The following is a 23128-nucleotide window of genomic DNA, read 5'->3' as shown; positions in this document are numbered from 1 at the left end:
AAGCTGGAATAGGGTTACCATCCTGTGTTTACAAATGAGCAAATGAGCTGCTACACAGATAAGGAAATTAGACAGGCTAAACTCTCTGAATACATACAGGGTGCATTTTTCTCTGTTTTCTTTCTGTCCTGTGCAAGAGTTCAGTTCCACTTTAGAGTACTAAACCCCACTGCATGACCTGTGCTGTGCCCAATAACAGACCACATTTGCTAGATGTTGAAAAGTATATGCTTTGCTTGTTTTTATACCTTCTTTATATGTAACTTTTTTTGAAGTGTAAAAATCATTTTGAATAGTATACTTCTTAAAAAAGCCTTCCTTCAAAAGTCCTGTCACATTTACAACTGTAATACTGAAGAACACTGTCACATAAATAATAGATGTTAAACATTTTTAGATGAGCCGAACGCTTATTTTTAAGTGATGATTAGTGACTTCAGCGTGACATTTGACACACTCAAAGCAGCAGCTTCACAGCCCGCTGAAGTGCTCACAATCACTGGCATTCTGACACCTGTAAGTGTGGTGAATGGCTTGCCACACGCAAGACCCTTTCTGGCTGAGCTGTGATGAATCACAAAGTTTTCTCACCCGCATACACTCTGTTCTAACCTCCCTGAATACCTTCATACTATTGTTAATAAGACCATTACATTTCCAAACCTTTTACTGTAATTGTGTTTTTTTCCCCTTGCTGGTTTAATGTGTTGAGCATTAACACGTAGTAAAGATGTGGGCTTACACTCAACTCTAACTGGAAATCTCATCCCCACTTGTGATTAATTTGTCCTGCGTGTCTAAACTTCCTATAATATCTGCAAAATATTCAGGTTTAGAACGCCAGAAATGTAGGATAAATGGAATATTAATAGAGATCAAGATAATTCATATATCTATGAAACTACGTATATCTGAACAGGGCTGTGCAGAGGATCCTTAAGGGGGATGCTTAAAGAGACTAACAAAATGTTCATCCTTATTTCTTCTATCCTATAAGTTCCTATACCTGTTGTTCTAATGTGCTCTGTCTAACTGCAGCCTTTCCTATTTGCACAGTGGCTGTATTATCTCTGTTATATGATCAAATCTTCTCTCCTTTGTCGGGCTGAAGCAGTCAGGCTGGAATGTGCTGTGCTGCTTGTGATTGGTAGAAGCTATACACACCCTCTCCAGGCCCCCTGCACACTCTGTATGACTCACACACTAAGATACTCTCAGCGCATCACTTCCTATGTCTTTTGTTTGTAAACACTGGATAAAAATGGCAATTACAAGCCAGGATTGCAGCAGGGAGTGGCAGAAACAGCACAAAGGGGCCCAGGAAAACATAATGAATAGAATGGTATGCTTTTTATTGTAAGAATTTTAGAGTACAGATTCTCTTTAAAAATGTAAAAAGGGCCACGTTTCTTTCCATTTTCCAGTATAGTTATTCCGCGCGCGCTCTGTCAGGTGTTGGCATTTTCCAATAGTTACATACCTAGGCCCATATGCAATTTACTTTTTCACCAGAGTTTTCTCCTAGGTGATAATTTTAAACTAGTTAATAAAATGCCTTTTAAGCCACCAGAAAGCAAGAAAATACTCAGCATAATTTTGATAGTATTTTTTCACCAACTTTTAGGTACTTTTTTAGTTGAAAAGTGTTGGAAAGTTATTTTCAATCGAAGATGAAAAATTATCTTCCAGGAGAAAACTCAGGTGAAAAACGTAATTGCATATGGCCCCCAGTGTTTTGTGATCTGCAAACGATCGGAATTGGTTTGCAAAATGCTGATAGTGGAAAAGGGCTCTAAAGCTGCATACTTACCGCCCAACGGCTCCTGCGACGTCCCCTTGATGACGGTTGACAGCGATGCCTCTTCCTGCCGGCGGGTATGCGCAATGTCATGCGACGCTACACACCGGGAGCGAACGAGACTTCAAGCGATCGCGGTACTTTGCACAGGAGTTGTCAGGGATCTTAGCGATTCGATCCGCCATTATGGTCGTTATTGCGACGGTAAGCGACATTCGCATGGGTGTGCGCCTGTAACCACGACGCAATATCACAGAAACGACTGCTCAGCGCTCAAAAACTCATTGGTCGGCGGGAAAATCGCAACATAGGTACATCGCTTTAGAGAGAGGAAAGGGCAGATGGCATGGGGAAAACAAAGTAACAGGGGAGAGAGTTATCTGGCCAGAAGTGCAGTCTTTATTACCTGCTCTGTTTTGTGGGGACATGCTGAAATGGCAGTACACAGGCATGCTGCACATAGAGATGCCAGAGAGAGAAACCTGGGGGATTGAGGGGAAAAGACCTACAGATGGAGGAGATTCTTATCAGAGCTTGAGTGCTGTAACATGGGCTGCTGACATGCAGGTACTAAGTGGTGACTTCTCTTTTTGTTGCTCTAAAGATTTCAGCTGACTATAACACACCCAGTGACACAGGCTGTGCTTATACCTGACTTCCTGGCATTGCTTAATAAATGCTTATCTCTCTGCTCCACAACACCCTCAGGCAGCCTTTAACTTTTTGAACGAAAACCAGGACCATTTGCTGCACAGGCAGCCAGGCAGAAAGGGACACCTACCTCGGCAGCAAAACAAGGTGTGTGTGTCATATCTTCCCCTTTCTCATCTCTATCTGCTACTTCTCCTTGCTGCTGGGAACATGTCACCTAACCCAGGGCCCTCTCCTAGACCTCATTGCACTCTGGTAAACACTGCTCCTTGCACTAACTAACCTCTTCACACTCCCTTACACATTTACCAGAGTAACCTGATCAACATTTCCCTTCCTCCCAGTTCTCCCCTTTCTATATCTGTTGCTTTGTGGAATGCATGTTTGGAAGTTAACAAACTGGCTCACATCCATGTTCTGTTCATCTATAACTACTTGCTCACTATAGCTCACTGAGACATGGCACCCTCAATCTAATACATCTCTAGCTGCCCTGTCATGTGGAGAACTTAAATTTAGTCATGCTCCAGGTCTTGTGGCAAATGGGAAAGTGGGGTGGCTATTCTCCTTTCTGAACACTTCCTATACACCACTTACACCTGCACCTTCACTGTCCTTTTCTTTTTTGAGGCTTGTGCTGTCCGTGTGTACTCTCCTCACCACTTCTAGATTGCATTCATCTATTGTCCTCCTGGACCAGCCCCCAGCTTTGTTGACCACTGCATGGCTTCCTCATTTCCTCTCCATAACATACCTTCTATCATTATCCAGGACTTCACTGTCCCCATAGACACTAACTGCTCTACTGTTACTAAACTTCTCTCTCTAACCTACTCCTATGAACTCTCCCAGTGGCCCACTACTTCAACCCACAAAGATGGCCACATTCTGGTCCTAGTCTTCACTCGGCTCTACTCTGTGTCAACCTTTAATAAGTCTCCATTTCCCCTCTCAGATCACAATCTAATAACTTTCACAATCTGTCACTATCTGTCTCCTCCGACCCCTCCTCCCCAGCACTGCACCCCACTTGCTTATTCAGGAATTAACATGGCCTTGATCCCCGTTTCCTGGCTGATTCTTTGAAACTCCTGAGCTCTAGGGATGGCAATACTTAGGAGAACTCATGGAGAAGCATGTTACTAGTTTGATCAGCTGAAAGATTTGTAAGGCACTGCTGGTCATGACCATGCATTTGCTAGTCATTATCATCACAGCAAATCAGAACCTTAAATATCAATCAGCTGATTGAACCGCTCACATGCTTCTCTCTGAGTTGTCCTAAGCATTGCCATCCCTACTGAGCACTTTGTCATCCTTCACTGACCCTGAGACAGCGTTCCATTGCTATTCCAACATAGTCTCTGCTGTTATGAATTCAGCTGACCCCCCCCCCCCCCCCCCAACATTCTCCACCACCACATCAACAGACAGCTCTGGCTAACTGAACCCATTAAAGGACCGAAAAACAGGGATGGTCGTAGTCAGCCAACTTCGCTATGCTGGAACTATGCGTAGTTCTATGCAATTACGCTTCGCAAACTACGGTTTCGAAATCAGAAACTTCGTAATGTTTGCATTTTGTAGGCTACACGTTAAAATACGGAAGCTTCGCGTAGTGCGAAGCGTAGTGTATGCGGACGGTTATGCCCTTATGCGCAAACATTTCCGCAATAATCCGCTAAATATGTGCATGGGTGAACTAATATATGAGTACATTCCACCTCCCAATGCAGAATTGTATACATATAGAAGAACAATAATATTTCTGCGCATGCGCAATGATCCCTATAGACGCAGTTACCGCATGCGTAGTTGACTTCGCAATACATACGTTAACTATGCGTAGCTGGTGAAGCTTCAAATGGCGGTACTACGACTACGCGGAAATACATATGCAATGTTTTTAAACTTCGTCTATGAACTACGATGCGTAGTTGCGGATTACGACACGTAGATTCGCACTGGCGTAGTTTCTGAGCAACCCTGCTGAAAAAACATTCCAGGTTGGCAGAACAGTGGTGGTGAAAAAGCTCTACTGCAGTAGGCTTCCTGCATTACAAAAAAGCTCTGCACTAGCTTAGGGAGACCCTTTCTCTTGCAAATAATTCATACATCTCCTTTTACTCATTTATTCACTATCCCATAACCTTAAAGAACTTTTTAACACCTTCAACTCTCTACTCCACCCCACTTCCTCCTCCAGCCACATGTTTATCTGCAGAAGACTTTGTGCGATACGTTGTGAACAAAATTGAAACAATGCGGAACATCTTTAAGATGTAACCTTCTTTTCCTCTCCAATCACCTCCTCCTCCTTTCTCCTCTCTGCCTGGTTGTTTAACAGTTAGAAACTACCCCTCCACCTTTTTGCCTGGCCAGTCACTGACTCAAACCTCCTACTGGCTAACAACTGCCTTAACTGAGCCTTTCCTCACTAGTCACTAAAGAACACCTCACTCTCTGTGTCCTGTACCTTATTCTTTCGCATCTCATCACCCAGCCTCCATAGTCTTTTAGTCCTCCCAGTCCCTTTCCACTGTGTGGCCTGGTAAAGTCTGTGACCTAGCCAAGAAACGTAGCACTGTGCATGCACTGACCTGGTGGCCTGCCTCATTGAATCCGCTCCAGTGGGCAGGAGCATTCGGGGCTTGTGCAGTCTGTCAAGACTTATAACTGCACATGTGCAAAATGCTCCTGGCAATAGGAGCATGATCAAGGAGGCACACTGCCAGGTCAGTGCATGTGCAGCAGTGCACAACTTGGGTAAGTCTTGACTAAGTCAGGGCCTTTACTGTGCCACGCAGTGGATCGAGGAAGGGAACAGTAGGGGACCTACAAGACTACGAAAATTGGAAAAACCCCAGGTAAGTAAGATGACACTTCTCGGATATCTTTTAACCTATATGCTGAAGTTGAGTTACCTGAAACTGCAGCACCTGTAGGAGGAGAGAGAAAATCACTCTACTCTCATCCAATAGGATCAGAATATAGGCCTTTTTATTTATTTACCCAGAAAATCTGCAAAACAAGACCTGGTACTGTAGCATTTCTATGAGGACTATGCTTTATATGATAAGTAAAATACAGTTGTCCAAGTGTGGTCTCCAGTTCTGGAATAAATCCCTGATAGTGTGCTGGTCCTTCTGGACTTAATAATGAGTAAGATACAGTTGTCACATAAAAAAGTAACCATTTTAGTAGCTTTTAAATGTTAAATGTTTAAAGATATTTACAGCATCTTATGTTTGTACTCACAACTCTGTGCTCTGATTGGCCGCAGGTTGCCTTCAGGACGTATGATTTTAAGTAGCACAATATATTTCATAGCTGATTTTTATTATATCCTTAGACTGCTGATAACTCTAAATGCAGATCTCGTCTTCTGCCGAGTTGTTTTGTATGTAAGAACCATTGCCGTTTCTTTAATTGTTCATTCTTATGGGTCCATCATAGATGCTTGAATATTATCACGAGTGGTGATTTGCGCCTGCAGGCATTTTCTGCGTCTGTCACAGAAGACGCTCAAGTTAATGTTAAGAAGAACAAAGCATATTAATGTGCTGGTGTCTTAGAGAGGAATGTGCACAGCCGGGCCCAGCCTCCAAACTTTACATGCAGGTGTGCTGCTGAGACACAAATCACCGAGAAACAATGCCCTCAGTCATCGTGCAAGATGGTTATTACCAGCATAAGCATTTTTAGAGTGATTTTGCGATGCTAAATCAAACATGTGTGATGTAAAATAGATGTATGAATGCTATTTATATCCAAGTGTTAGGTCTTTCAAATCTGAAAATGATTGTGGGTTTGAAAATGAGGGGTATATTTTATCATTTATGATCCTGTAAAGCAGCGCCGAAACAAATGCAGAAGAAGAGATAACATCCCTTTAAACTGATTATTTATTTTACGCAGGATTGACTCCAAATAAATACACACAGAAGCAACTAGATAGTGGGATTTATCTCAGGAATACAATTTCTGTCACATACGTGAAATCTGAATGCAGGCCGGAGATATGAGCAGATAACATGAATATTTAGGAGTGATGTACGCCGTTTATGGTGATTTGTCACTATAAATGATGGGAAAGCCGCCGTTACTCTTGAAGATTTGTGTTTTTTTGCATATTTTTTATTGAATAAAAATACAATGAACATTTCACAATATAACCCTATTTACAGTGCTTTGGTTAACACTTATCACTCTTTATTCTAAGAGACACAAGATATTATATTTGTCACATTGATTCACTTTAATTTGGCCATACTGCCTATTGCATCCAGCTCCATATTAAACTTGGATAAGATGGGAGTTACTCGTGTGCACTAAACCGAATTCCTTATCTGCCTTCCTTAAAGTGGAGCTAAACTCAGAACTCCCTCCCTGTTCTAAAAAATTAGCTACAGCATGATAAAACTTATAAGGGAAAAAAAATCTTCATTACAATTAAAGGTGTCATCAGGCAACTCCCCCCCCCCCCACACACACACACACACACTCTACTTACCCGGTGCTTCCTCCAGACCCTTGCAGTTGACATGTCTCACTCCACAGCTCCGTGCTCAGCCGCTGGCCGGGGGCCCCAGCTGGTGCAGAGTCCGACATCCTCTAGTGCGCTGTCAATCAAGTCCACATTGTCTGCGGTGTATTATGCAGGCACAGTAGTTCAGTGACTGCGCAGTACACCGCAGACAACGTCTGCTTAATTGACAGCGGAGCTCGCGCAGGCGCAGTAAGGACGACCTCAAAGTCGCCCTCTGCACCGGCAGAGACCCCGGCCCGGTAGCTGAGCATGGAGCTGCGGTATGGGACATGTCAGCTGCAAAGGGCTGAAGGAAGCCCCAAGTAAGTAGAGCGGGGGAGCGGTTTTTGCCTGATGACTCCTTTAATGTAAATCCTAAAAAGTTTTACTTGCTTTCACTTTTGCAGAAGGCACCAAAAAGGTTAAACCTTAGTGTTTTTACCATCTGCCTTAGCAGAGCTCTCCTGCGGTCTATTCACAATTGCTGAAAATAACTAATTAAACATGTTAGTTTGCCTGAACAAACACAGAACACAGAGAAGTGAATTTCTCAAGCTACTATACATGTGGAATAAAGACTTTTCATTGTGTGCTGTACATGAGTTTAAGTCCACTTTAAGTTACTTTTCTTAAGTTACTGCAATTGGTAGGCTTACTCTGACATTCATTACAACATACTTGCTGCAAAGTGGTGGTGATAATGACCTTAAAAACAGGGAAAGAACACAGATTAAAGGACAACTGTAGTGAGATAGATGGTTGCCATATTTATTTTTTTTAAATAATGCACGTTGCCTGGCTGTCCTGCTGATCCTCTACCTCTAATTACTTACAGCAATAGACTCTGAACAAACATGCAGACCAGACATTTGACTTCACTACTAAGGGGTTTTTCCCCTTGTAGACCGTAGCAATTTTCAATGCTCCTCCCTTTCATTCACCAATAACTTTATCACTATTAATCACAACAAAATGATCTATCCCTTGTTTTTTCGCCACCAGTTAGGCTTTCTTTGGGAGGTATGTTTTACTAAAAATGATTTTATGCCAGTCCCATTTTAACAGGAATAGTAAAAAAAAAAATCAGTTTTCAGCCATTATAGTTTTAAAATAATACATGCAACAGTAATTAAAAAGCACTTATTTTATTTGCCCCTTTGTCCCGGTTATTACAACGTTTAAAATATTTCTCTAGTACAATGTATGGCGACAATATTTTATTTGGAAATATAGGTGTATTTTTTTAAGTTTCGAGTCCATCCCTAATTACAAACCCCTGTTTGTAATATATCACCATGACATACATATAAAAATTTTAGTCCCTGAGGTAACTATATATTTTTATTTATGATATATATATATATATATACACACACACACACACACACACACACACACACACACACACACACACACACACTATATATATATATATGCAAAGGTCTTACTTTGGTAACTATGGGAAAGTTGGGGAGGTGAGAGGTAATTTTAATGGTATATGCATGTATTTTTATGTAAAAACTGTATGTAGGTGCTATTTTACTATTTGGCCACAAGATGTCCCCCCACCTTATCTTCCCATGTTTGCTGTTACTATGCTAACAGGAAGTAACGCGTGTATATGTTACTTTTATTTTATCAATGGCCACAGCATCTCATTAATGCCAGTGGCCATTGACCATGGCCACACCTAGTTCAATGAATGGGAACTGTGTTCCCATTCACCAATCGATGTACGAGTACACTGCCACAGAGGGGGAGCCACAGACGTGCGCATTTGCGTGTGCCACGCATAGACTTTAGAAAAGTAATATCTATGCTCCTGGAGCGGTAAGAGAGCAACCGTGGGGCGTAGATATACTCCCTCTGACGTGGCTAGTTGTTAAGTTTGACTAGATTGTTTGCATACTTTTTTCAGGCGTGTGATTCAGGCACTACTACACTACACCAATGGGGCTTGATGCACTCACAGCATGTGAAGGCAGTCTTGGCATTTACAAACTGATCCCTAGCCATGGTTACACCCCTTCATGCCCCAGACAATGACTACAAAGATTGCTAATAAATAAATGGTTATGCAGCATTTTACTTTGGATTTTGTCCGGAAAAATGAATATGAAATACTTCCGCAATCTCAAGTATTATATTACTTCCCATCCCCCTTCCTGAAGCGCCATTAGCACTTTAGCCATCCATGCAGCTTCAGTGAGGATATTTGCAGCTCTGCCCCTCAAAGCTAGTACGAAATCAGTGGGACAAAGCTTTTACAGGTATTTTTTAACCTGCACCTGTTAGACCCAACTCTCTCTACTTCCTCCTTGGCTAGTAATTTCGTCAACTACTGTGACGGGATTGTTGTAGGGCTCGGGAGACGGTTAAGGATGGGGCTAATGGTACATTGGCCCCCCTACCCCCTGGTCAATCCATGAGAACACACACACACACACACACACACACACACACACACACACACACACACACTGTATATGTGTATGTGTGTGTATATATATATATATATATATATATATAGCATGTGATCTAATAGATAACTTTAAAATGCTTGCAGACTTGTAGAGGTGCATGTGTTTATCCTAACATACCCCTAGGCATTCTGAGCAACTCTAAGCAGAACATTGCTGCAGATGAATGTGGCACTCGACTTTGCCCCTTCCCTATCGGCCTGGCAAGCTTGTTGCCTATTAGATCATCATACAATTTTTTGTGAGCAATTGTATTTCCAATAGGACTATTCCTGAGCAGGATCAGGCAACCTAGGCAAATGCCTTGGGCTTAGTTCCTTCCTGTCAAGAGGCCCACCTGCCACCTTTTCTGACCTCTGTCCACTTCAGCTAACCAAAAGTACCCCAGGGGGGTGCCAGATCTACTACCTTGTCTAGGGCCCCATTACATCTTAATCCTCTGGATTATTCTGATCATTTACAGACAAAATAGTAGGCCCAATCTATCCTGAACAATTGCATTATTGATCATTTCTTTAACCCCCCTGGCGGTATGAAAAATTCCGCCAGGGGGCAGCGCAGAATTTTTTTTTTTTTTAAATCATGTAGCTCGCTACATGATAGCCGCTGCTCAGCGGCATCCCCCCGCCCGCTTCGATCGCCTTCGGCGATCTCCGATCAGGAAATCCCGTTTAAAGAACGGGATTTCCTGGAGGTCTTCCCCCGTCGCCATGGCGACGGGGCGGGATGACGTCACCGACATCAGCGACGTCAGGACGTCATTGGGAGTCCCGATCCACCCCTTGCCGCTGCCTGGCACTGATTGGCCAGGCAGCGCACGGGGTCTGGGTGGGGGCGCGCGCCGCAACGGATAGCGGCGATCGGGCGCGGGGCGGCGGCGATCGGTGTGCTGGAGCAGTTAGCAAAGTGCTAGCTGCGTCCAGCAAAAAAAAATTATGTAAATCGGCCCAGCAGGGCCTGAGCGGCACCCTCCGGCGGCTTACCCCGTGTCACACACGGGGTTACCGCTAAGGAGGTTAATGCTGTAAATAGATTACAATTATCTTTTCTGTTGATCTGAATGATCTTATTGATGATCTAATCATTTGCTAAAAATTGCACAGTTAATGGGCACTAAGTTTGTGTTTATGTTTTGAGAATAAAGAGTCTGAAATAATGTGATGCTGAATGATGTTTTGCTAACATTTTTCACCAGAAGATTTAGTTAATGAACCCAGCAAAAAAAAAAAAACAATAAAAAACAACAAAACTGCTGAATAATCATGGTGCAAAGCATAAGCTAGGCGTCTTCTACTTCTTTGTAATTTCTGTTGAAATATATTAAGCCTGACAGAACTACCTTTATTCCATTTGCTCTAGGCAATTTTTTTTCTCTCTCCACCTGATCTTATATATTTTACAGAGTGCAAAAAAATCTGAAGCTTTACCACAGTGATGTATGTGTCAATCATTTTTCACAAGAATGACAACTCTCCACGGGAGAGTTTAATTTTACCTCGGTAAGACACGGGGAGCAGTGTGATGTGTCAGCTGCAACATAAATAAAATATTATCTATGATCTATATTTCTTTGGAATGTATTCAGTTACTTTTAATCCTTTTATGGTTGACCCTCTCACACATAAGTGAGACTGTATCAGACTGAAAAGGGGGTGCAGCTGGTATTACCCATAAGATGTTGCTGTAAATGGTCTCTTTCACAAGTAGCCCAATATTATATATACTGTATATACATACACACACGTATATATGCAAAAGGATATAGATATTTACTGTATATCATTTTGCAAAGGTACGTTTGCTGTTTCTATTATTCGTTCCATAGCAGCATGTCTATTAATAATAACATATATAAACCACAGCAAACATTCGCTAACTATTTTCTCTTCATGTCCTGTAATGTATTCAACCACTTCAGCCAGCGGGTTGTTTTGACCTTAAAGTGTACCTGAGCCAATGAAAAAAAATTACACTTACCTGGGGTTTCCTCCAGCCCACTCCCCCCCCTCCCACTTCAAGCTAATCGGTCCCGGGTTGCCTGACTGTTCCACTAGGCTGCCTGGTAAATCAGGGCCACGGGAGTGTGATGGAGTGCGCACGACCGGGCATGCGCAGTTACTCCCCGACTGGAGGGATTAATGGGCAGCCTAGCGGAGGATCCAGATGGCCTGGGAAGATGGTGAGAGACCGATCAGGCTGGAGGAAGCCCCAGGTATGTGTAATTTTTTTTTCATGGTCTTAGGTATCCTTTAAGGAAGCAAGCAATTTTCACATTTCAGCGCTTCTCTCATTAATTTGCCAATAACTTTATCACTACTTGTCAAACATAAACGAAAGATACACTAAACTTCAGGAACAATTTCCTAGCTTTATTTTTGTTAAATGAGTGATGTAGCCTGTTTTGTGTTGTTTACACCTAATAATTTTAGAATCTGTTAAGAACCATATTTTTTTTAAAATTATATTCTGAAATGTAGAACTGTGAGACTCAGAAAAGGGTGCGCTTTCTTTTTCTTATGACTTCACCTAAGTCACAGGTGTAGAACTCTAGTCCTCGAGGGCCATATCCAGAGCCGGTTCTATAAAAAGGCACATATGAGGGGGCAGCCAGAAATGTGAAGTGGGCATCATGTTCGAGCAAATTTTTTTGCGGTAATGCTAATGCGGCACACGAAGCATGCCGCGGCAAAAAAATGGGTATGGTCATGTCATGTGGGTGGGGATAACTGTAATGTGTAACGCGTAACAGTGAGGGGACAGTGCAAGATCCATTACTTCCAACACATGAAATGCAACAACTGTTATCTCCGACACATGAAATGCAAGCAGTGCTTCACTGTAAAATTATCAAAATGTGGCAATCTTTCACCTTAAAATAATCGTAATGCAGCAATGATTCACCAGAAAATAATCGTAATGTGGCAATCTTGCACCAGAAAATAATCGTAACGCAGCAATGATTCACCAGAAAATAATCGTAATGCGGCAATCTTTAACCAGAAAATAATCGTAATGCAGCAGAGTTTCACCATAAAATAATCGTAATGTGACCAACGTTTCACCACAAGCTTATGACCACCTGTAAAAAAAAAAAAAAAAAGGTATTTACTCACCTACAGAAGACTCCTCTCCCTGGGCACAGCTTCCCCTGACGATCTGCAGCCAGCCTGCGAAAGTCCAGCGCTGACAGGCAGAGAGCAGAGGTACGGGAAGATGGCGCCCGAAGCCCTGTACTGGAGACACAAATGGTCTCCAGTACAGGGCTTCAGGCGCCATCTTCCCTTAGCCCTGCTCTGCCTGCCAGAAGACTATGTGGCTGGAGTGGTGAGCTGCGGGGATGAACTGGCACGTCGTTTATTGGATGCTGCGGCCAATTCATCATGGGGGTCCCACAGTCTGGTGGGGGAAAGTGGGCACGTCCCCTGCCCGCTGTTCTGCTGTCCCCCACCGCCCCTCCCTGCCGCTCTGCCCGATTGAGGTCGCAGGACATTTATTTGAGGGGGCCCTGCCCCCTCTTGCCCCACGCTAGAGCTGACCATGGCCATATCCATGCCAGTGTTTAGGATGGACTAAGAAAGGGAGAAATGTGTTCTGCTTGAGGCACCACACATTTCCTAATTCAGTCTCATTAATTAATTTAAACTTGCAAAAAAGTGGAAGGACCTTGGCCCTTGAGGACTGGAGGTCGACATCCCTGACCTAAGTGATGTTTTCCACGGCTCCTCCCTCTTAATAGACCAGTTTTGAGGTGGCATATAGCCATGGTCTCTTGAAAAGTGGATCTCCTCTGTCTGTGCAAACAATGTCTGATGACAACAGAGTGCTCCAAAGCTGAAAGCTACCCATTTCCTTCCTTCAATAAACCGGATTTTACATTACACTGAGAAGTCTACTGTGCATACTTCAGAGATCAAATGTAACCCCTTAAAATGGAAAAAAAAAAATAATAATATGAGACACCAGGAAAGTTCAATATACCATTGCTTCTACACATACAATGAATCACCTCTTCAGTTTATTTTCAGTTTAGGTTTTCTTTAATAATTCTGTATGTCATATTTCCCTTGTATGCTATACATGTAATTTTCTTTCATCATTTTTGTCAGTAGTTTGATAATGTTCTGCTCTAGTAATAAATAGGTCCAACACTTCTAGAAGCCCACAAAATCTAAATGATTCAAGCTGTCTGGCAAAGTTTTTTGCTGGGGAAAGATTTATGCATGCTTAACGCATCAGTGCATCAGAATTTCAGGAAAATGGATCATCCTCCAGTCAACCCATCCATCTTCCTACTGATAGTGGTGTCTCACGGTTGTTTGTAGTCATTGGTAGTCGCCCACTGATTACATCATCTACTTGTCATCCAGACTCATTGACATCAGAAACACTGATCAATTTCTAGAGCATCTTAAGTTCATAACTAATTCATGACCTTAATTTATTACTCATCTCTCTTTCTTTCATTCTTTTGTTTAATCTAGAAAAACTAATCCCTGATTAACTCCTTTATTTTCCTGTGTCATATTTTCGGATTGTTTGCATCAAGTTTTGTAATCTGCACACCTTATGTATATAATGTACAGTGATGCATAATCTGTTTCGATGTATAAATGCCAAATAATAATACAGTAAAATCTGGGTTATGCGGCACTGATGGGGATCACCTGATGCCAGACAAGTGTGCTTTCTGGTTGCTTGAGACTCAGTGTTAAAAATAGGCTTAGCTAATATAGTACTATACACCACTCTATATACATACCATAAACTCTATATTAAATGTTAAAATATAGTCATTGAAAGTATTTTAAACTTGGAGGAGCCGTGGTACCCAGTCTTTAAAGTGAACCAGAGACAAAGCACCCTCATGTATTTTATCATATATATCATATACATTAGAGAAAACACCTACCCTGCTCTCTGTTTCATTCTTCACTGCTTAACCTGCTTGTTATCAGCCCTGATAAAATCCCTGACTGAGCATTCGGTCTGGCTTTGCTCAGGACTCATTATAGCTGAGTCTGTCTTCTCTGATGTCTTTTCAAGCCCAAGCCTGCCCCCTTCTGGCTCTGCTATAATGACTCAGCTATAATGATTCTTGAGCAAAGCCCGACTGAATCCTCAGTCAGGGATTTTATCAGGGCTGATAAGAAGCAGGCTGAGCAGTGAAGAATGAAACAGAGAACAGGGTAGGTGTTTTCTTTAATATCCGCACTGATATATATGGTAAAATACTTGAGGGTGCTTTGTCTCTGGTTCACTTTAAGCATAGCAGAGCCCACAAACAGCCTAAGTAGTTGGCCTTCACCACTGTGAGTACTGCTGGCAATTTGTGCTGGTTGGTTGAGACTGCTGGCTAGTTGGGTTCTGGATTACTGGAACTCTACTGTATTAGGTTGCACTGAAAGAAATGCCTGTTTGTCATTTTCTATGATGCTTTTAAACTGAAAGTGATACTTTTTACATAACCAAATAGATTATGTATATTGATATCACGTCAGAGCGATACCACATCCATATTCTGTGGAAGCATGGTACTGCTTTAGTAATGTGCTGTGGTCCATTGCAGGGTGATTGCCTTCATCCGATGAATGGCAATACAGGTACTGTATTCCAGAATCATGAACTTGAAGCAGAAACAAAGAATAGTTCTTGACCAAAAATGAATGTACTGTTCCTGACCTCTACAAAATGCTCAGCCATGTACAGTGTGATGACAGTTGATGAGAGAAGTGTGTGAAGATGGCTGAAGAAGTTTAGCAGGTCAAACCAGTGTGAAAGAGAAATCGCATAGTGGAAAGCAATTAACAGCAGTCACCAAGGAAAACCAAAACCACATTCTTTGATCAAGAACTCAAATGCTTTTTGATTCTACTACACAATCATGGTTCTGCAACACCCAGAAATACCAACATTATTCCAGTCATTCAGTAAGAGTTACTATTGGCATAAAATTGGCATAAAAGCATTACACTTAATAGCTTTAGAGAAAATGTCAAACAGGCATTACTTTTAACACCACCCTTATAGCTCCACTTATGTTATATTTTTTTTTGTGCATAGTTATATTTCTTGCTCATTGTCTTAGGCTACATACAGTAGAGGTGGGCCATAAGTGGTTAATCTCTTGAGTCTCGTGTGACACACACACACACTGCAGAAACTAATGTTAAGTATTATATGAAGAGAGTTGACTACGTGTGTGCATGTGTGTGTGTACGTACACACACACAATACACATACAGCCTTTGATTGGCTCCTCATATAATATGCAGCATATGTTTGGCTCTTCACATAACATACAGCATAAGTTTGTTTCACCCTGTGTATTGCTCCAGATGGAATGTTGCTGCTCTGCCCCTAACATTGCCCTTTGAGGCCTTGCAGTTGTGCACAGTACATGACTTGTGCCCTTTCCAGTGTGAGGGTTAAACGCGCTGGTGCAGAGCAGAGATGTATTTCAGCCCAGTACAGCATTTAGCACCACTTGGCTGTCTGAGCGCTTCTGAACAGATAGCTTTTCATTTAGCCTTTGCTCTGACAGCACATGCCCTGGATAAGTGGTATAGGTCTGTACAGGTGAAATCTATTCTCACATTTGCCTCAGGGGCGACTGGACTGTAACAGAATTTTTCAAACCCGTTGGGCCCAACCGCAAAGCGGAGAATAAATGGCTGACGTGCCAGGCCTCGACAGAAAAATCAATGCCTGGTTATACAGACATGACAGACTTAGGCTGCAATTCTCTTCAGCAAAGGCCTTGCATTTACCATTGTTGAGCTTGTAAAAGTCTTGTCGTTTTTTTTAGGCTTAGAAATGTGCTGATCTATACATGTGTATGAAGGTTTTTTTCCCTTAATTCTAATGCCAGTGCTCTTTTTTTTTATTCACACAGGAAATTTGCCTGCAACCTCTGCTATAGGACTTTCCGAGAGAAATGGTCCTTGAATAACCACATGAAGCTTCATACAGGGGAAAAACCATTTAAATGTACCTGGCCTACATGCCATTATTCTTTCCTCACAGCCTCTGCCATGAAAGATCATTACAGGACTCACACAGGTCTGTTTAGAAATTATGTCTTCATTATCTTCCTGGTTATATATAAAACTCATTTATAGGCAAGTAATACTTTTGTTTTTTAATTAAAACAAAGATGTTTTAACAAACACCGTTAACATAAACATTGAGAGAGCAGACGTCCACTTTAAAACATTCCCATGTACTTCTTGCAGCTGTAAATGAAAATTGAATCTTTATGGCGCCTTATTTTAGTCCAGGAGATAAATGTTGTCGTCTTGCTCTCTAACCAGCTCTGCAATCTCTCTAACTCCTGTACCCGCTTCCCCTCTCCTCGCCTCGGCTATTGCTTTATTGTCTTCTTTCTTGCTTTCCTTAATTATTTTCATCAGATCGAGATTTTTAACCCTTTAAGACATGGAGGCATGTTATTCTTTAACACCTGCTGCTTTTACGTGGCTTAGTACTTTGTCACTTTACATATTTTTGCATACTAAAAAGTAAACTGTGTTGTCTAGTTTTTTATGGTATATTTTTTTTGTTATCTCAAATCAGACATAAAGGGGGAAACAGGCACCCCGTGGTAAATAGAACTGTGTTAAAAACAGCTAAAATAATAAATGGAGAGGTGACTTACCTCATTAATGATACAATGCCAGATATGTATCAAGAGCCAAGAACAGAGTGCCTCTAAAGGGGCCCATACACCTAACGATTTTCCCGCCGAAATACGGCCGTTTCGATCACAGTGATCACCGCGCACACCGCTGTCAGAACAATGGATTTCCGTCCGAAATCCATCGTTCCCATCGATCCATCCGTGCGGAAGATTTTTCTCGGGTCGGGAGTGTGACGTTAGCACGTTGGAATGCCCGACGACCGACGCAATACAGCGGGTATACATTTTCTGCTCCGCCGGCGCGAGTCCCCTGGTCCACCGATGTCTTCTCCGCCTGGTCCCGGCATCTTCTCCGCATCAGCTTCTGCATCCCGGCATCCGGCATAACTTCCTGTGTCACTGCAGTGACAGCGGAAGTACAAATAGAGGGCGCTCTATTTGAACGTCCACTATCACTGGAGTGACAGAAAGTTACACGCCGGGTGCCAGCCGGGAGCCGATGCGGAGAAGATTGCGGGACCAGGCGGAAAAGACGCAGTTGGGGGGGGGGGGGGGCGGCAACAGCGGCAGCTCCACAGATTGTGATCGGTTTCAGGCTGAAATCGATTCACAATCTGTTTGCAGTAAAGGTGGCCATACGATCCCTCTCTGATCAAATTGGATCAAAGAGGGATCTATCTTTTGGTCGAATCTGATGGCAAATCGACCAGTGTATGGCCACTTTTAGAGGAGCTCCATTCTTGGCTCTTGATGCATCTCTGGCACTGTATTTGGCCTGAGGAAGTGGGCGTTAGACCCATGAAACGCTTTGCCTTTGTATAATTAAACTTCATATGTGTGTGAATGTGTTGTTATTGAGGTAAGCCACCACGCCCTTTATAATTTTAGCTGTTTTAACACAGTTTTATCTACCATTGGGTGCTTCTTTTCCCCTTTGTGCTTTTCACCCTCCTTTGGAGGAGTGTACTCTGGTACCCAGTGGCTCCGCCACTGATAGGTCCTTTGTTGTTTTGCTAGGGTGCAACCACATGCAATTCCAGCTGGTCACCCGAGTGGAGTTGGGTTTATAACTCTCCACCTGCCTTCAGTGGTTGGTTGCCCCCGTGCAACCTTCCTTTGTGAGTACCACAACTTTTTTTTACATATGCTATTTAACTCTTAACATACTGCACCATTTGGGCTCCCATTGTGTCGATCGCCCTCTCCCACAATCTTAAATCAGAATTTGTTACCCTTTCTTCAAATTAGATCAGTTCTACATTAAGTTTGATGGTCACCTCACATATGCAAAAATGGGATCATTAATATCCTAACTAAAGTGGATTAACCTCCTGGGTGGAATATCCTGAAATCAAGCACTGTGGGTGGGGGGTTAATGGGGGACCTCAGGACAGACTTAAGGTGCCCATAGACCTGACGATTATGGGTAGATTCGACAGAGACAAATTTATCTCTAATCAAATCTGTTTAGAGATACATTTGTCTCTTGTCGAAGCTGCTTATATACTAAACGGCAATTCCTGTCCGATTTCAGCATGGAATCTTCAGGGAATCTGCTGAGCCCGCCGCTACCCCAATGTATAAATGTGCCCCCTCAGCTTGTAGTTCCGTAACAGCTGGAGGACCACGTTTTGCCCATGCCTGGTCTAAATTCATTAATTGCAATATGAAATGAATGTACACAGAATAGTGACCAGTAGTGAAACTGATGCATTTTACATGCATCTCTTCTCAATGAATACAGGAACCCTTCCATTGATAATGATGTCCAGGTTGTTATATTAAGTTATTTTGTGAGTACTTGGTTGAGAATCAGCCCGTCATTATTTGCCCCTTCCTATTCTGTTTTTTCCTTGCGAGCCAAGGCTCCACAGCCTCACTCAGACACCAGTGTTGCAGTTGACAGTATTATACAACCTCCAGCCTCCTCCCCATATAGCAGACTGACGATCTGTATAAGTATGTGGTATAGGTATGTGTTTGATTTATTAAAACTGAAATGTGTTGTAGTAGATTTGAGAACTCTTATGATAAACAAAGAGGATTTTTTCCTGGTGACCTGATCTGCATGTTACTAGCAAGTCAGTGATTTGGAACTATGAAAGCCAAGGGATCACTATTATGGTATCTAGCATATTCTAACAACATGTAAACAATAACTTTACGGATTTGACCTATGGTAGCTGCTGAGACTAGATAGTGGCCACAAGTTGGCTTATCTTGTTTACATTTGCATTACAACAGTATTTGAATCTATCTTGTGTCCTCCATGCTTCACACTTCTTGTGTGGTACTAGTACATTCTGGCGTGTATTTCATTGCATATACAGCTTTTTCCTCATTCTGTGTTTGATTGCTGATATTTATATGTATTCCCGAAGGAACATTACACGTTAAAAAAAAATGTGAAGCATTCTTTTTAGTTTGCTAACAAACCATTTATCCACAGCTGGTGATCCAGCCACAAAATATGGAAAATTGAATTCAGTTGCTCCTCATAAAGTTAGGAAATAAATGCACATTATTCAGTGTATGATTCCTTTTTAGGGTTGCATATAAAACGTCAGTGATTTCTTAGGTCATACGTTCATACTTCACAAATATAACCATTCTGTAAATTAAAGTAAAACTCCAGGCTAATTTTTTAATTATATTATTGGATAGTGTAGAGAAGAACTAGCATCAGTATTGAGGTGTTTATTGATGTCTGTGTCCTCCTTCCATTTCTTTTCACTCTCATTTTGGGACATTTGTGACTGAAAGTGAGGGACTTCTATAGTTTTTACTTGCTACCAGAATAGAATTCTTCTAGCAGGGTACCTGTGCCAGGGGTAGATGAGAAAAGTGTAATTTCCTCTAGCTTTTTGTTATGCCTGTTGGATGGGTACAGATGGGAACCCCAAAGTGTGGACACACTGCAGGGAAAGCCTGGCAGAGGCATCTAAACAACAAAAAGTGTTTCACTTATCAACTTCCGCTTAAAATATACCAGAGGAGATTCCTAAGGGAAAAAATTAGATACTTTACTATGAAGAAGGAAGTCCCTGGATCCTCCAATGGCTTGTTGTGAGACCACCGTTGCAATGAGTTGGACCCCAGAACATATAGGACAAGAGGTTGTCTTATATGTAATCCCGGCTACGCTTCCCACTGTTTACAAGCATGGCCGTTCTGTGCCTGTGCAAGTACAGCTGCACCTGTGCGGTAAGCCAAAGCTGTTCATCCATAAGAAGCTCCTTGCTACTGCGCTGGCACGGCCGTACTCGCGCAGGTTCAGCACAGCCGTGCTTGTGCACAGCAGTGACCGTGGACTCAAACTTCAAAAGGGTCCCAGGCAGTGGCGGTTGTCTCAAGAAGGACATAGGAAGCCTCTTGAGGATTCAAAGGCATCCGTCTTCATACTCTGTAAGTATGTATGTTTTTTCCCTTAGGTTTGCCTTGGGTTTGCTTTAATCCTTAGATAAGCGAAAAACCCAATCCTATAAATGGCCAAGTCCCTAACCACAAATAACCTTGTAAATAACTAACCCACAATATTTACATAAGTTACATAAAAATAATGCCTGCAGAGGAAAGGATTGGCTCTTGGAACAGGCCCCATTTATATGAACAATTTAGTGACAGCTTTTCTTTACAGGTATCTGTGGATACAAAACTACACCTGTTGAGTGCCATTTACAGTAAATCGTGCTTGACAATACAGAACATGAAAAAACTGCTGCCTGTTAATACTGCAATCTCTGTTTCACCATAGCAATACTTGAGTGTCATTTGGCTACTTTAACCAGTTGTGTAAGGCTGGGAACACACTTAGCAGAAACGCTAGCATTGCAGAAAATGCAGTGTTTTTGCCGCTAATGCAAGTCAATGGAGTGCATATAAAAAACGCATATAAAAACACATAAAAAACAAACACAAAAACGCATAAAAAATGCAGATAATGAAAGTCAATGGTAATGCAATGTATTGCGTTTTGTATGCATTTTTCATGCATTTTATGTGTTTTTAAAAAAAAATGTTTTGTGATGTATTTCCTCTTACTGTTGTTTTCCTTGTGATTTGCATAAAATGCAAGTTAAAAGCACATGGAAACGCATACAAAACGCATATGCTTTTTTAATATGCAAACTGCAAATGCACGCATAACGCTTGAAAAACGCATATGCGGGAAAAAAACGCACACAGAATTAAAAGTGCACATGACAGGAAACTTGCCCTTTCACGCACAGCCATGTGTGCACCCAGCCTGAAGGGAAATACTACTCATAATTTTCTGTTACCAGCAGGTCTTAAAAATATGGAGCATACTAAATAGTTATGATTTAAGCATAATGTCAATCTCCTCTGTAAAAATTCACATTAGTACTGAAAGCAATGCATGTTCACTGGAATATTTTCCATAGAATACATTTTTTTGTAGTCCATTTTGATCAGGAAAAAAAAAACAGCTTGCAGCAGATTTTCGCACCATGCATCCATTTCCCATGTAATGATTATCAATTACGCTAGTTGCAGGCGAGACTCCACATTATTGCATATAATAATGCAAAATTTTAGTATCTTTGTGGAAACAGGGCCTTAATGGTTAAGTTGCTCATACACAGAGATTTCAATCATTTGAACAATCATTGTGAAGGGATGGCTGGAGCAGTCTGTTGCAAATCACTTTTAAGGTGTTTAGAACGTCACTTGAAAATTGACTGAAAAGAGATAGGATCGGATCAGGACAAAAATTTCCAGCGTTATTGATCACTATAATGATAATGTATTGTTTTTTACAAGCTACAGACAGATTGATGCATGTACCTGCGGTAATATTGCTGTGCACAGACAGCGCACGGTGATATTACCCTTACTTCTGTTCGCAGTTACTAAGGTGCATTACCATTGTAATCGTAGCACTACTCGAGTAAAGTGAGTCGCATTTAATAGCGTAATTCACGGTACTGCAAACGGAAATAAGGGTAATATTGCTGTGCGCATTACCACTGTTACCACTGTATTACCACTGTTATGTGCATCAAGCCCAAAAACATTTTATTTCAATCCAGTTTTGTACTTGCTTGAATGATCAGACTAAGCAAGCAGTTAGCAGGCAGCAGTGAGCAGCAACAAGCAGTTGCCAGGCAGCAGTGAGCAGTTGTGAGAGTTTGAGAGGCATTTCACTGTCTATTAACAGTCCATGGAAAAGAGGCCTAAAGGTAAAATTGTATGCGTCATTTTAATAGAATTAAGGCCCAATGATGACTTTCTTCACCCACACACTAAAGTGTGACATCTGTACCCTTAGGGCTCATTTCCATGGGCAGTGGAGCTGTGTGCTCAGCAAGCAGTTACCAGGCAGCAGTGAGCAGTTACCAGGCAGCAGCGACCAGTGGTGAGAGTTTGAGAGGCATTTCATTGCCTTTCAACTGCCTGTGAAAAAAAGGCCTTATTAAGCACTCCTTTTGCACTGAGGGCATCAGTGACAGGGAGTCTTTAAATAAAGGGCGGAGTTATGAATGGGCCTCTGCATGCATTAGTGGTCCTGAGAGTTTGGGCACAGGTACATGTACAGTAGTAGTACTATGTACAGTAATGTGGCTGTTTATTTGAAAATAAAAGTATATTTCTGCATGCTGGAAAATGTTTGCTCACTGCACACTCCTTGGAGATTAATAATTGATTCCTTTAACTACCTAACGACCGCGTCGCCAATGGGCGTCAAATCCTGGGGCCGGCTACTGCAGGAGATTGCGTGCAGGCTGCGCGCGCATCTCCTGCTTGGGGGCGGAGCTCCGCCACGCCTTCAGTCTCCGAGCGGCGATCTACTAAGTACCGCGCTGCGATCCACGGCAGCGCTGTACTGGGGACAGCCATGTGACATGGCTGTCCCCCTGGGGTACCAGAGAGCGATCGGCTGAAGCCTATGACAGCCGATCGCCGTGATTGACTGGCGGCAGGGAAAGGGGGAAAAAAATACCCAAATAAGTTTATTTAATAAAGATAAATAGCAATAAATATTTGTAAAAAAAAACAAACAAACAACTGGGGGG

General features: G+C 42.2%; 1 protein-coding gene across 1 annotated transcript in view; it reads left to right on the top strand.

Annotated features, from left to right (window-relative positions):
* The window catches only part of ZNF407 (zinc finger protein 407), a 716766-nt gene that overhangs the window by 456152 nt on the left and 237486 nt on the right, over positions 1–23128 (top strand). The window contains exon 5 of the mRNA XM_068237071.1: positions 16350–16516. Coding sequence (XP_068093172.1) covers positions 16350–16516 — 167 coding nt within the window. The remainder of the gene's footprint in view (positions 1–16349; positions 16517–23128) is intronic.

Source organism: Hyperolius riggenbachi, chromosome 5, assembly GCF_040937935.1.
Source record: "Hyperolius riggenbachi isolate aHypRig1 chromosome 5, aHypRig1.pri, whole genome shotgun sequence".
NCBI lineage: Eukaryota > Metazoa > Chordata > Amphibia > Anura > Hyperoliidae > Hyperolius > Hyperolius riggenbachi.
This window is presented reverse-complemented; position numbering and strand designations above follow the sequence as displayed.